General features: G+C 46.3%; 2 protein-coding genes across 5 annotated transcripts in view; one reads left to right on the top strand and one right to left on the bottom strand.

Annotated features, from left to right (window-relative positions):
• Positions 1-1,812: 1,812 nt before the first annotated feature.
• LOC144612005 (tigger transposable element-derived protein 7) lies at positions 1,813-14,397 on the bottom strand. 2 transcript variants are annotated; one of them, XM_078431568.1, is made up of 2 exons: positions 11,518-14,396; positions 1,813-3,294 (listed from the first exon to the last, which is right to left on the bottom strand). In XM_078431568.1, exons 1-2 carry the CDS (start codon positions 13,121-13,123, stop codon positions 3,266-3,268), a joined length of 1,635 nt encoding a protein of 544 aa, XP_078287694.1. In that variant the 5' UTR covers positions 13,124-14,396; the 3' UTR covers positions 1,813-3,265. The 2 variants fall into 2 exon arrangements, with proteins under 2 accessions (XP_078287694.1, XP_078287602.1); XM_078431476.1 differs by lacking the exon at positions 1,813-3,294 and adding an exon at positions 7,286-7,346 and having other exon boundaries at positions 11,518-14,397.
• The window catches only part of ubap2a (ubiquitin associated protein 2a), a 76,200-nt gene continuing 75,744 nt past the window's right edge, over positions 14,064-14,519 (top strand). For all 3 annotated transcript variants that reach the window (XM_078431337.1, XM_078431180.1, XM_078431100.1), the window contains exon 1: positions 14,064-14,223. The gene's annotated coding sequence lies outside the window, so the exon portion shown is untranslated. The remainder of the gene's footprint in view (positions 14,224-14,519) is intronic.

Below are 14,519 nucleotides of genomic sequence, written 5' to 3'. Positions count from 1 at the left end.
AATTATTTTTTGGGGTGAAAAATGCTATGCCCAAGGTTTGAACCACAGTTTTTCAAGATATTTACTCAAGATTTTCTTTTATTTTCTTGACTTGGATATATAGCAGACAAAATACTGAAGATGTCAGAATCTAGAACAAAAGCACTAGAGCTCAGCGTGTGCAGAGGCAGCAGTGGAGGCAAAATGCGTAAGCCAACAATTTGACCCTGTTTCAGTTTAGTTTATTGTCACGCGTACCGAGGTAGTGAAAAGCTTTTGATGCGTGCTATCCAGTCAGCAGAAAGACAATACATGATTACTATCGAACTGTTAGTGAATGAATACATGATACGGGAATAATGTTTAGTGCAATGTTACGCTAGCAAAGTCCGATCAAGGATATTTGGGGGTCACCAATGAGGTAGTCGTTCATCACTGCTCTCTGGTTGTGGTAGGCTGATTCAGTTGCCTGATAACAGTTGGAATGAAACAGTCCTTGAATCTGGAGGTGTGCGTTTTCACACTTCTATACCGTTTGCCTGATGGGAGACGGGAGAAGAGGGAGTGGCCAGGTGGTGTGAGGTATAAGTGGTGTCATTGGAAGGGAGGTTGGATTGTGTGATGGTCTGGGCTACGTCCACTATTCACTGCAATTTCTTTCGGTCCTGGATGGAGCTGTTCCCAAACCATTAGGTTTGCATTGGGGCTGAGAGGGTACAAGAAATATTAGAAGATAGACACAAAAAGCTGGAGTAACTCAGCGGGACAGGCAACCCGCTGAGTTACTCCAGCTTTTTGTATCTTCGGTTTAAGCCAGCATCTGCAGTTCCTTCCTACACAAGAAATATTGGTATTGGTTTACTATTGTCATGTGCATTGAGATACAGAGAAGGGTGTTTGCATGCCATCCTGTCAAAAATCATATACTTGAGTACAATCAACCCATGCACAAGTACAACTGATAGTGTAAAGAGAAAAGTACAAGGCTGGAATCTGGTGTTCTAGCATTAAAGCGTTACTGTTACAGAGAAAGTGCAGATTAAAAAATATAATTGCAAGGTCAACAATGAGCTAGGTTGGAAGGTCAGGACTACATCATACCTTATTAAAGAACTGTTTAATAGTCTTGACAACCGGGGAAGAAACTGTTCCTGAATCCAGTTGTATGTGCTTTTAAGCATTTGTATTTTCCGCCAAACGGGAAAAGGTAGACGAGGGAATGACCACGGTCAAAATAGTCCTTGATGATGTTGGCCGCTTTCCTAAGGCACCATGAAGTGTACATGAAATCGATAGGGACAGGGTGGTTTGTATGATGGACTGGGTTACATCCACAGTTCTTTGCAATTTCTTGCAGTCTTGGGTCGAGCCGTTGCCAAACCGAACTGTGATACATTCTATTAATATACGATAAACCCGCGTTTTAATGGACCTGTTTATAATAGAATATGGTTATAGCAGATGGACCTCCCTGGCTCTCAAGGTGCACGGCCTTCACCAGCTGCCACACTGTCCGGTTGACGCGACTGATGTTGCGGCTCACGTCATAGCCCCTAGCCAACAGTGTTTCTTCAAGCAGCTGCCACTACAGGATGCGATCGATGACCATGGGGCACCGTACCCCTCCCCACCTGCCTCTTTCTGATAGCTATCACTTTGGCCACTCGCCTTCTCCACCTCCATCTCCTCGTGTTGCCTTGTCTGCTCTACCTCTTCCCCCCCCCCCTCCTCTTCCTCCTGTCACTTTGTCCACTCAGCCTCTTTCTAACCCCGCCCCACTTCCCTCCCAGAGTCGCCGACATACTCCACATTGGAAGATGTCAGCGACTGGTGAAGTAGGAGGAGGCGGCGGCGGCGAGGGAAGTAGTGAGTGCTTCGCTACTACTCTGGCAAAAGACAAAGTGACGGTCGACAGGAAGCAGCTGGTGAGAGGAGGGAGCCCGTGGTGAACGAGCGTATCCTGCCGATGGCCACAGCCTGAAGAACGTGCTGTTGGCCAGGGGTTACAAAGTGAGCATCAACAACGGGTGGGTCAACCAGATGGTCAGCAGCTAGTAAAGAAGGGCTCGCTGGTGCAGACCATCAATAGCGGCGCCTGCTTTTAAGGTGAAATGACAAAGTGCTGGAGTAACTCAGCAGATTGAATCGATCTGAAGGGTGCCGACCTGAAACGTCAAGTATCCATGTTCTCCAGAGATGCACTTCATGAGGTCATAAGTCATAGGAGCAGAATTAGGTCATTCGGCCCATCAAGTCTACTCCGCCATTCAATAATGGCTGATATATCTCTCCTAACCCCATTCTCCTGCATTGTCCCCATAACCCCTGACACCCTTTGTGTCCTTATCTGTATTAACCAGTACCTGCTGTTGTTTATTTCTACTACACAATATTACCGTACCCGGTTATAGCAGACAATTGGCAACAATGGACACCATTTCCCCTCCCCCCTCCATGGTCTGTTATAACATGGGTTTACTGTACTTTCCACAGTACATCGATTGAAGTTAATAAAAGTCGTGGAGACATGCTTAACTTCCTCGATCTTCTGAAGATGTAGAGGTGGTGTGCTTTCTTGGCTGTAGCTTCAACATGGTTGGTCTAGGACAAGTTGTTGGTAATAGTTACGTCTAGGAACTTGAAGCTCTCAACCATTTCCTAGACACCATTGATGCTTTGTTTCCTGAAGTCAATAACTAGCTCCTACATGTTGTTGACATTGAGGGAGAGGTTATTGTCTCGACACCGTGTTTATAGACTCTTTCTCCTTCCTGCACTCCGTACTGTCATTGTTCCATGACCGGCCCACCATTACTGGGTATCAAGAATGCTTAATTGTCATATGTTCTGACAATGGAACAATTAAATTTGTTCTTGCCGTAGCACAACAGGCCTGCAAACACAGTACTAATAAATAACATAACAAAAGAGAAAAAACCCATTACTAGTGTAAAATGCCTGAAGTCCTCAGTGCCACCAACAGTCCTTAGTGTGCCACCAACACAGTTCTTAGTTAGTGTTTTGTAGTGTACAAGAGTAAAGGATATTGGGAAGAAGCTGTTCTTGAACCTGGAGGTCAGTTTTCAGATTCCTGTACCACTTTTCCATGTGGTAGGAACTAAATGAGTGTGTGACCAGGGTGATGTGGGTCTTTGTTGATGCTGGCTGTCTTTTAGAGGCAGAGCCCCCTTTAGATCCCTTTGGTGGGGAGGTCAATAGCTGTGATGGACTTGCAGTACCCACCTCTTTTTGTAATCTCCTTTGTTCCTGGGCATCCGTGATGCCATCAGTCAATATGCTCTCTGCTGTACACACCTGTAGAAGTTCAAGAGATTATTCATCACCATAATTAATCTCCTTAATCGTTGAAGGAAGTACATGTGTTAGAGTCATAGTGATATAGTGTGAAAACAGGCCCTTTGGCCCAACTTGTCCACACCGACCAAAAATGTCCCAGCTACACTTGTCCCACCTGCCCGCGTTTGATCCATATCCCTCCAAACCTGTCATCCATTTACCTGTCTAACTGCTTCTTAAATGTTGGTATAGTCCCTGCCACAACTACCTCCTCTGGCATCTTGTTCCATACACTGACCTCCCTTTGCATGAAAAAGGTTACCCCCTCAGATTCAGATTCCTATTAAATCTTTTCCCCATCACCTTAAACCTATGTCCTCTGGTCCTCGTGTCACCGATTCTGGGCAAGAGACTCTGTGTACCTACCTGATCTATTCCTCTCATGATTTTATACAGCTCAATAAGATCACCCCTCATCCTCCTGCGCTCCAAGGAATAGAGTCCCAGCATACCTAACCTCTCCCTATCCACACAGCCTCTAGTCCTGGCAACATCCTCGCAAATCTTCGCTGAACCCATTCAGATTTGACAATATTTTTCCTATAACATGGTGTCCAGAACTAATAATAATAATAATAATGCATTTTATTTATATAGCGCTTTTCATATACTCAAAGACACTTTACAGAGATTTAGAGAACATAGGGAAATGAATAAATAGATAAATAAGTAAATAAGTAAACAAACAGAGAAAGGAGACAGAAGGTGAGGTGACCTTCAGTGGTTGAAGGCAGTACTGAACAGGTGAGACTTCAGCGATGTTTTGAATGTGGTGAGTGTGGAGGAGTCTCTAACGGTTTGGGGTAGTGAGTTCCATAGGGTGGGAGCAGCGATGGAGAAAGCCCTGTCCCCCCAGGATCTGAGTTTGGTCCGGATGTGGGGAGATAGGAGATTGGCAGCAGCAGAGCGGAGGGTGCAGGTGGGAGTGTGCCTGTGGAGGAGGTCGGTCAGGTAGGATGGGGCCAGGTTATGGAGGGCTTTGTAGGTTATGAGGAGGATTTTGTACTGGATTCTCTGGGGGATGGGGAGCCAGTGGTTTGTAAAGGACGGGGGTGATATGGTCACGGATCGGGGTGTGGGTGAGTAGACGGGCAGCGGAGTTTTGAATGTATTGAAGTTTACTGATGATTTTTGAGGGTGCGCCATAGAGGAGGCTGTTGCAGTAGTCCAGACGGGAGGTGATGAAAGCGTGGATGAGGGTTTCTGCAGCTGTGGAGGAGAGGGATGGACGGAGACGGACAATGTTTTTGAGGTGGAAGAAGGATGTCTTTGTGATGTGTTTGATGTGTTTGTCGAAGGAGAGGGTTTGATCAAAGATGATTCCAAGATTCCGGATGTGAGGGGAGGTGGATACTGGGAGACCATCAATGTTGAGGATGAAGTTTTGGGTGGATTTGGTGAGCGTTTTTGGACCAATGATGATGATTTCAGATTTGTTGCAATTGAGTTTGAGGAAATTTGATTGAAGCCAAGATTTTATTTCAGTGATGCAGTTTGTCAGTGTAGAGTGTGTGGTGGGGGAGATTGACTTGGTGGAGATGAGGAGCTGAACACAATACTCTAAATGCAGCCTCACCAATGTTTTATACAACTGCAACATGACCTCCTAACTTCTATATTGACGAAGGCCAATGTGCCAAATGCCTTTTTGACTGCCCCATCTACCTGCGACTCCACCTTCTGGAGCTATGCACATGCACTCCTGGATCCCTCTACAACAGTCCCCAAAGTCAATAGTCAATATCAATAGTCGTTTATTTGTTACATACATAAAGCCCTACCATTCACTGCGTAGGTCCTGCCCATGTTTGATTTCCCAAAATCCAACACCTCACACTTCTCTGTATTAAATTCCATCAACCATTCCTCACCCACCTGGCCAATCGATCAAGATCCTGCTGCAATTTTTCAGACATCTTCACTATCTGCAAAACCACCTACTTTTGTCATCTGCAAACTTGCTAATCTTTCCATGTATGTTCTCATCAAATTATTGATATAGATGACAAACAGTAACAGGCCCAACACCGAACACTGAGGCCCACTACTAGTCACAGGCTTCCAGCCCGAGAAGCAACTTTCAACCATCGCCCTCTGCTTCCTACCATGAAGCCAATTTTTTAAAATCTATTCAGCTATCTCTCCTTGGATCCCATGCGATCTAACCTTCCAGAGCAACCTACCATGCAAAACCTTGTTGAATGCTTTGCTGAAATCCATATATACATCTACAGCTCTGCCCTCATCAACCTTTTTGGTCACGTCTTCAAAAAAACTCAAATCAGATTTGTGAGACACGACCTCCCACGGACAAACCCATGCTGACCATCCCTAATCAGCCCATGCCCGTCTAAATGCCTGTATATCCTGTCCCTCAGAATTCTCTAGTAACTTTCCAATGACAGATGTTAAGCTCACTGGCCTTTTGTTCCCAGCATTTTCCCTACAGCCGTTCTTGACTAGAGGCACAACATTTGCCACCTTCCAGTCTTCCGGCTCCTCACCTGTACTTAAAGACTCGTAAATTTCAACCAGGGCTCCCGCAATTTCCTCTTGTTTCCCACAATGTCCTCGGATATATCTGATCAGGTCCTGAAGATTTGTCCGCCATCATATACGACAGTGTCTTCAGCACTTCGACCTTAACACTGACGGTTGATGGGCTTTCTCATGATTTCTCAATGTGCTGCGCCCAGGACAGATCTTCAGAGATGTGCGCACCCAGGAATTTGTTGACTCTCTCATAAGTGATAGTAGAACTGGCCCATCAAGTCTACGCCACCATTCAATCATGACTGATCTATCTTTCCTCCTAACCCCATTCGCCTCCTTTTGCCCCATAATCCCTGACACCCATACTAATCAAGAATTCTCTCCACCGCTGACATTGATGAAGATAGGCTTGTGATTCCTTGGTTTTTCCTCTTCTAAAGCATTTTGTCTTACTGACGTTTAGAGCAAGCTTGTTCTGGCACCATGCATTCAAATTATCAATCTTATTCTCTGACACATCATTGCAAACTTGTAAATTGAGTTAGAGCAAAATTTGGCCATACTGTTGTGTGTGTGTAGGGAGTATAGTAGGGGATTGAGAATGCATCCTTGTGGGGCACCGTTGGGAATTAACATGGAGTTGTTTTATCACCTATCCTCACTGATTGTGGTCTGAAGGTCAGCTAGTTGAAGATCCATTTGCAGAAGAGGGTGCTGATTCAGATCTGGGAGTTTGGAGATAAGATTATTTGGGATTATGGCGTTGAAGGCAGAGCCATAGTCAATAAATGAAAGCCTGATGGCCTTGTGATCTAGATATTAGGCTAGGAAGATGGTCCCTGCAGTAGGTAAAGGACAAGAGGTAGAGGACCAAGGCTGCTTGGGAGGCTGGGTTCAATGGTTCTTTAATATCATATGTACCAAGGTAGAGTGATTTTTGTTTGCATACAGATCAGAAAATTATCACTATGCACAATGCCAGATAAGTACAAAGTGTATAGAAATAGTCCACTGAGATCATATATGAGTCGCCAGGTTTTGGCGCCATTTTCAAAGTCCAAGTTGCTTTAAGTGCAGCTGGTTATAAAGGCCCGTTGTCCTGGGCCTGTTGCAGGGTCGGCCTGGCAAGGTGAAGCTGTAGGCGCGTCCTTCACTGCTGCTTCACTGCTCTGTGTCACTGCAGGTGCTCTGTCTCCTGGAATGGCAACCAATCTAGTGAAGTCCCAGGCCACTGAAGAGCCTTCAGCTATTGCCTCAATCCAGATCGGCCAGTGAACTGTCATCATGCTACTCGCCTGGCCACCATACAGCTTCCTGCTTACCCATCGAGTCGGTATCTGGACTACACTTTGTTCTTGGATCCGCTGCCGCAGACTCCCTCTACCCTCCTCGACGATTCTCGGGGATGAGCAGGGGCCAGGCTCGGCCGATGATGGGGATAGCTGCGGCATCTTGGTGTTGATGTGTGCCATGACCAGCCTCTTATTGAAGCACGCCATGATAGTGAATGTGAGTCACTGGACAGTACATAACAATATGTATGGGGTGAGATGGAGACGGGTTGGTGATAGGTGAAACAAGATGGGGAGAGATAATGGGCAAATGGAACCAGGTGGAGGAGTTTGTATAGAAGCATAAGTGATAAGTGGAGCCAGATGGGGAGAGATAATGGGCAGAAGGAAACCGATGAGGGAGGGATTGGGAGTGAAGAACAAAGGGAGACAAAAACAGCAGGTGTTACACCTGAAAATGGAAAATTCAATTTTCATACCATTGAGTTGTAAGCACCCCAAACAGAATATGAAATGTTGTTCATCCAATTTGAGTGTGGCCTCTTCAGCAATGGAAAAGACCAAGAATGGACAGGTGGAAAAGAGAAGGTGTGTTAAAAAGACTGCTGGGTGGCAGTGTTAGCTGCGAGGAGGATGCTAGGAGGCTGCAGAGTGACTTGGATAGATTAGACGAGTGGGCAAATGCATGGCAGATGCAATATAATGTGGATAAATGTGAGGTTATCCACTTTGGCGGCAAGAACAGGAAAGCAGAGTATTACCTGAATGGTGACCGATTGGGAGAAGGGGAGATGCAACGTGACCTGGGTGTCATGGTGCACCAGTCATTGAAAGGAAGCATGCAGGTGCAGCAGGCAGTGAAGAAAGCGAATGGTATGTTGGCATTCATAGCAAGAGGATTTGAGTTTAGGAGCAGGGAGGTTCTGCTGCAGTTGTACAGGACCTTGGTGAGACCGCACCTGGAGTATTGTGTGCAGTTTTGGTCTCCTAACCTGAGGAAAGACGTTCTTGCCTTAGAGGGAGTACAGAGAAGGTTCACCAGATTGATCCCTGGGATGGCGGGACTTTCATATGAGGAAAGACTGGATAGACTGGGCTTGCACTCGCTGGAATTTAGAAGACTGAGGGGGGATCTTAAAGAAACATATAAAATTCTTAAGGGGTTGGAGAGGCTAGATGCGGGAAGATTGTTCCCGATGTTGGGGGAGTCCAGAACCAGGGGTCACAGCTTAAGGATAAGGGGGAAATCTTTTAGGACCGAGATGAGAAAACATTTCTTCACACAGAGTGGTGAGTCTGTGGAATTCTCTGCCACAGAAGGTAGTTGAGGCCAGTTCATTGGCTATATTCAAGAGGGAGTTAGATGTGGCCCTTTTTGCTAAAGGGATCAGGGGGTATGGAGAGAAGGCAGGTACAGGCTACTGAGCTGGATGATCAGCCATGATCATATTGAATGGCGGTGCAGGCTCGAAGGGCCGAATGGCCTACTCCTGCACCTATTTTCTATGTTTCTAAAAGCTTGGAATATTGACTGTGGACAGGGCACAGTTCTTCCGCAAAATGATTGCATAGTTTACATTCGATTAAACAAGCAATAGCAATGTATTTTTAAGGGTAAAATTGAACAGGCAGAACAGAAATAGAGAAGTGGGTTATGTATTTGAAGAAACCTTTAAAAGTAGTGGAACACCTGGACAGGTTAAAGTGAGAATGTGAAGATGCCAGAAAAGCCACATAAAAGCTCTAGACACAAGGAACAGTCTGGCAATGCAGGAGATCCAGGACAGAAAGGTCAGTATGGGAATGGAAAGAGGAGTTAAAATGGTTAGCACCTGCGAGATCCAGTAGGTCTTGGTGGACCGAACATGTTCGGACTGACAAGTCTAAACTTAGTTTCGCTGATGTAAAGGAGGCCACATCGGAAACACAGATGAGGTTAGAGAAAGTGCACGTGACCCTCTGCCTCACCTGGAAGGACTTCTTGGGTCCTTGGATGGATGCGAGGGAGGGTATATCTCCCTCACATCCAAGTTATACATCTCCCACAGTTGTAGGGGAAAATATCTGGGGAGGGGTTGGGATCACATTGAAGATGGCAGAAATGTTGGAGAATGAAGAGTTGGGTGCGGAGGCTGGTGGGGTGAATGGCAAAGACCAGGGAAACTATATCCTTATTCCGTCTCAGGGGAGGAGGAGCGAGACCAGAACTACGGGACACAGAGGAGAAGATTCCACGGGGTTCCCATCTAAGACAGAAGAGGGGAAACTACGCTTACTAAAGAAAAGGGACACCTTGGATGCCCTGCAAGTGAGAGCCTCATCTAGGGAGCATCTCGGTGGACATGGAGAAATTGAAAGTAGGGGATTGCTTCTTTGCAAGAGGCAGGTTGGGAGGAAGTGTAGTCCAGATACCGACTCGATGGGTATGTAATAAATGTCAGTTGATAGCCTGAACTGTGATGTTGATCAAGAAAGGGCAGAGGTGTCAGAGATGGTCCAAGTGAATTTGAGGGCAGGATGGAAGTTAGTGGGAACATTAATGAAAGCAACGTGTTCTGCACAGTTGCAGGAGGCAGCCACAAATCGGTCGTCAAGGTAGCAGAGAATGATTTGGTGCCAGTGTACATTTAGAATAAGGATTGATTGATGTCACCAACAAAATGCAGGCAAAGTTGGGCCCCTTGTGAGGCTACACCTGTAACTTGAAGAAAGTGAGAGGAGTCTGATGTTTTTGAGGGTGAGACTAGGTCCCACCAGCCAGAGAGTCTAGATAGGGGAAGCTGATTGGGTCTCTGTTCAAGGAAGAACCAGAGGGCCTCAAGACCTTCCCGACATGGGGGGGTGAAGGTGTAAAGGGACAGGATGTCCCATGGTAAAGATGAGACAGAGGGGGCCTGAAAATGGCAAGTTACTGAAGGATTGAAAGGCGTGAGAGGTGTCTCAGATGTAGGTTGGAAGAACCTGGCCTGGGGGGAAATAGGATGGAATAAAGGGATTTGGAGATAAGATCAGTGGAGCAGGTGTACGCCAAAAGTATGGATCTGACAGGAGTCCAGTTTATGGATTTTGTGGAGGAGATAAGAGCAGGCAGTGAGAAGCTGGGGAATGATAAGATAGGAAGCAGTGGAGGGAATATCGTCAGATTGGTAACTTTCTGGGAAATGATGGTCTGGTGTGCGTCTGTGGGGTCATGGTCAAGGGCCGAGGCATGAGGAGATGGGGCCTGGCATCAGCACCCCGTAGAGGTCAGCTCGCCCGTCCACAATGGCACCCCTTTCACTGGCGGGTTTAATAACAATGTTTAGATTGTTACTGAGTAAACATATGGGTGTGCGTTCAGAGGTGAGATTGGAGAAGGTTAGTGGAGTGGAGAAGTCAAGACAGTTGATGTCGTGCCGGCATATGGAAATAAAAAGATCCAGGGAGGGTGGATTACTGGAAGGAGAGGGGGCGGAATGCTTGAGGAGGAGGGATGTTGGTGATGAGAGAAGGCTGTCACTAAGCAGTGAACTCCTTCCCAGAGGAAATAAACTGTAGATAGAGGCAACGGAAGAACTCAACTCACGGCGGGTTCAGACCTTGTGGTGTGTGCTCAGGGCTACAAAGACAAGGTCTCTGTTGAGAACTGACCATTCTGCCTTAGATAGGAGGATGCTGGGGGGGATGGAGAAAACCCAATAGGGGTAAGGGCAGGCAGGGATCCGACCTGGGCTCTGACGAGGACACCACATATTCCACTTGGGTAGTTTACAACCTAACAGTATGAACATTGAATTATCCAATTTTAGGTAACTAACCTACAGACAACCATCTTCCCACTGGCACACCTGGATTCACAGCCATTTCTCCCTCGCCTTCCACCTATATTTCTTTCTCTGGCTTCACAATTCTCACTTTTTCCATCTTTAACACACCTTATGTCTGTTCATCTCTGACCTGTGCCCAACCATCTGCATATTAACCCCCCCCCCCCCCCCACATCCACTTGTCACGCCAGGCTTTGTACTGCCCCTCCCCTCCCCTCACAATGGCGCAGTGTTACGAGTTGTGGTCTTACAGCCCCAGAGACCAAGGTACAATCCTGACCTTGGGTCCTGTCTGTAGGGAGTTTGCACATTCTCCCTGTGGACACGTGGATTTCCTCTGGGTGCACTGGTTTCTTCCCACTTTCCAAAGACGTGGTTTGTCGGAAAGAACTAGTGTATGGGTGATCTTTGGTGGCGCAGACTGGGTGGGCTTCCATGCTAAACTATAAACATTGTGAATAAACTTTAAACATTGTGAATAAACTTATAACATTGTACCCACTGGCTGTGGCCCACACACTTGAAAGAATGAGGAGGGATTGGGTCAGCAGCTTAAGCAACAGTTTCATTGTCAAGTTTCATTTGCTTACCCTGCTGATGCTTCTTTGCAATAATCTCTCTGAATGCTCTAAAATGTTCATAAAAAGGCTGCACATCAGGTTGGGATGATAAGTCAATGTAGGAGATAATTGTATCAATTGAATCTCGTACAGTAGAGAGTTTTGGTTTATTATTCACAGTTTTTTTATCATCATCACTGTTATCTCTGTTATCGCCAATGAGAACTTCATTCACTATTTCATCTTCTGGCAAAACCTGGTACCTGGGATCACCCTCTGTATCTTCTAGCCAGGTGCTAACATCATCTTCTGTAACTTCAGTCTCTCCTGCCCTTTGAAGGATACAATGAAAATCCCTGACTTCTAACCCTTCAAAGTCATATTCTGCATCCACATTATACAGAAGTTTTTTCCATGCAATAGCTAGTGTTGTACTTTTCATAGCCTTCCACGATGCTGCTAAGTTGAATATTGCTGATTTCAGATTGTAATTCTTGACGTTAGTGAGTCTTGGTTTCCCTCGGGTATCATCAACAAAATCTTCCTCCTCTTTTATGACCCCGAGAACTTCATGTAAATACCACCACTGGTATAGTCTTTTGCAAGCTACAACTACACCCTGATCCATTGGCTGGATCAGCGTTGTATCAGGTGGCAGGTACATGCACCTAATTTTCCCATCATTACTGACAGCCTTGTAAACATTTGGGTGAGCAGGTGTGTTATCCAAAATCAGTAGCGCCTTAACTTCATCTGCAGGAAGTTTGAGGACATCTTCCTGATACTTACGCACAGCAGGAATGAAATGAGAGAAAAACCAATTACTAAAAATGTGCAAATTAAACCAAGCTTTCTTGGAGTTGTAATAATGCACTGGCAGCTGGCACATTATGTCTTCTAAGCCCCGTGGGCGTGCTGATCTCCCCACGACAGCTAATTGTAGACGATGCATACCATCTGCATTTGCACAACACAACACTGAAAATCTCTCTTTGTTCAATTTGTGGCCATGTATGGCAGTTTCACGTTTAAATGCTCGGGTATTTCGGGGGAGTGACCGCCAAAACAGACACGTTTCAACTGCATTATACACTTGGGAATGTAGAAAACCTTCCTTCTTGATTACATCATTCAGCCTCGTCCTGAAAGTTTCTACTTCTGTTGGTGCACTGGCAGCTTCACTATGAATAACTGTTTTAACCATGCCATGGCGATTTCTAAATCGCCATAGCCACCCAGCAGTAGCCTGAAACTTCTCCACTCCCATATGCTTGGCTAGTTTGGCTGCTGCATTTTGGATCTCTGAACCTCGGACGTTTACACCACAGGAACGTTCTTGCGTGATCCACGTGTAGACTGCTTCCTCAAGATCTTTATCTTGTGCAACTCTCATATGCTTCCTTCCACCAACAGAGGAAGTATTAGATGTGGAAGGTACTCCAAACTTTAGTGAAAATGCAGTAAGCTTGTCCTTTGCTTTTCGTATGTCTGACACAGTTTGTTTTTTCACACCATATTCTTCACATACGTGCGCTACTGTAGCGCCAGCCTCTAACTTCTTTATGAGTTCTAGTTTCTGGTTTACACTTAGGCTGACACGTTTTCTTTTTACACCACCGTTCTCTCTGGAAGCCATGGTCAATCACCGCAATGATAATTTAAAGCAGTGACCAAACACTGTAAACAGGGTGAGTGCACAATGCTCTGATACTGAGTGGCGGGAAACGCAGACCGAGACAAGATTTGCTCCAACCGCGTGGCGGCCATTCCATGAAACAATGAACTTGGTCTACGACCGATTTGATCTGCTATAACTGAAATCTATTATAAAGAGTTCCATAATAGAGGGTGTACTGTATAGACAGTAACTGCTGAAGATACTGTGCCAGAGCACGGCAATGGTGAGAGAAAAGTGTTATAGTTTCAGGATCGTGCCCTTGCATTAGGCTGGGAAAGTGAGACCAGTTCTGGAGGAAGGTTAGAAGATACAAAGTGTTGGAGTAAGTCAAAGGGCCAGGCAGTGTCCCTGGAAAACATGGATAGGTGATGTTTTGGGATGACCCTTTGGTTCAGTTAAAAGGTTAGCAGCCTGAACTGTTGACTGAGTGAACGACTTTAATTGGTAGAAATGCCATCCATGTCTTTTTCTTCTAGTAGTTATAAATATCCCAGTCTGTTCCTTTATTATAAAAAATAATCAATTATCGAAATTATGCCGATAAACAGTACTCAATCTCAATGCACCTTCATCATTTGACCTCAGCATCGGTTATGTGAAACAGTCGAAATGGTTCCTTTACGAAGAGACAACCAACATGTGCACTGCATCTTCTGCACGATGATAGAAGAGATTTTTTTTCCTTTTTGACAAATCGCTGTTGTGTCCAAATAACTCACCAACCACTGCAAGAAAATCATCAAGATGACTTCGGAGACATACGGCTTTAAAGCCAAAACGGACCATAAGATTTTGTTTCCTTTACCCGCTTTGTAGACGCCATTAACTCAACATAATTCCTGTTGACTGAGGTGGTTTTACGCAATGAATCCTGGGGGTTATGCTAACGAGGCGGATGACGCACGGCGGGTTGAGGCGGCGGCGCAGGGTTGAGGCGGTCACGTGAGCCGCGGGCCTTTGTGAGCACATTGGCCGGTAGCCGAGCGCTGGCCGCGACCGTGTCCGCTGGGCCGTCCGTTCACTTCACTGCGCTGCACCGCATCGCATCGTCCGCACAGGTGAGCGCCCGTCGCCTGCCCACTCCTTGACCGCCCGTCCACCCTCACAGTCTCAGCTTTCTGTTTCCAGGAGATCAACGGTGGTGATTTTTACTTTTAATGGCGCGGGAGTGGTCCGTTGAGAGGAGGAGGAGGGGGGAGGAGGGGGGAGGAGGAGGGTTGATGGGGTGATGGGTCAGCTGCACCGACCGACCGAACGGGTTAGTCGCCGATCGGGCGGCAGCGGGGAACGACCTCCTGTTCACTCTGCCCACCGCGTGTTGGCGCGACGCCCCTCACTTGCATGGCGTCACGTT

The sequence above is a fragment of the Rhinoraja longicauda genome, chromosome 1 (genome assembly GCF_053455715.1).
Source record: "Rhinoraja longicauda isolate Sanriku21f chromosome 1, sRhiLon1.1, whole genome shotgun sequence".
NCBI classification, from domain to species: Eukaryota; Metazoa; Chordata; class Chondrichthyes; order Rajiformes; family Arhynchobatidae; genus Rhinoraja; species Rhinoraja longicauda.
Note: the sequence above shows the minus strand (reverse complement) of the source record. Positions and strands in the feature narration are given on the sequence as shown.

Coding starts and splice junctions, on each gene's coding strand:
- LOC144612005 (XM_078431476.1), bottom strand. CDS start 13,123: ATGGCTTCCAGAGAGAACGGTGGTGTAAAAAGAAAACGTGTCAGCCTA. Junction 7,347..11,517: donor TGCAAAGAAGCATCAGCAGG/GTAAGCAAATGA, acceptor TGTACTGTCCAG/TGACTCACATTCACTATCAT.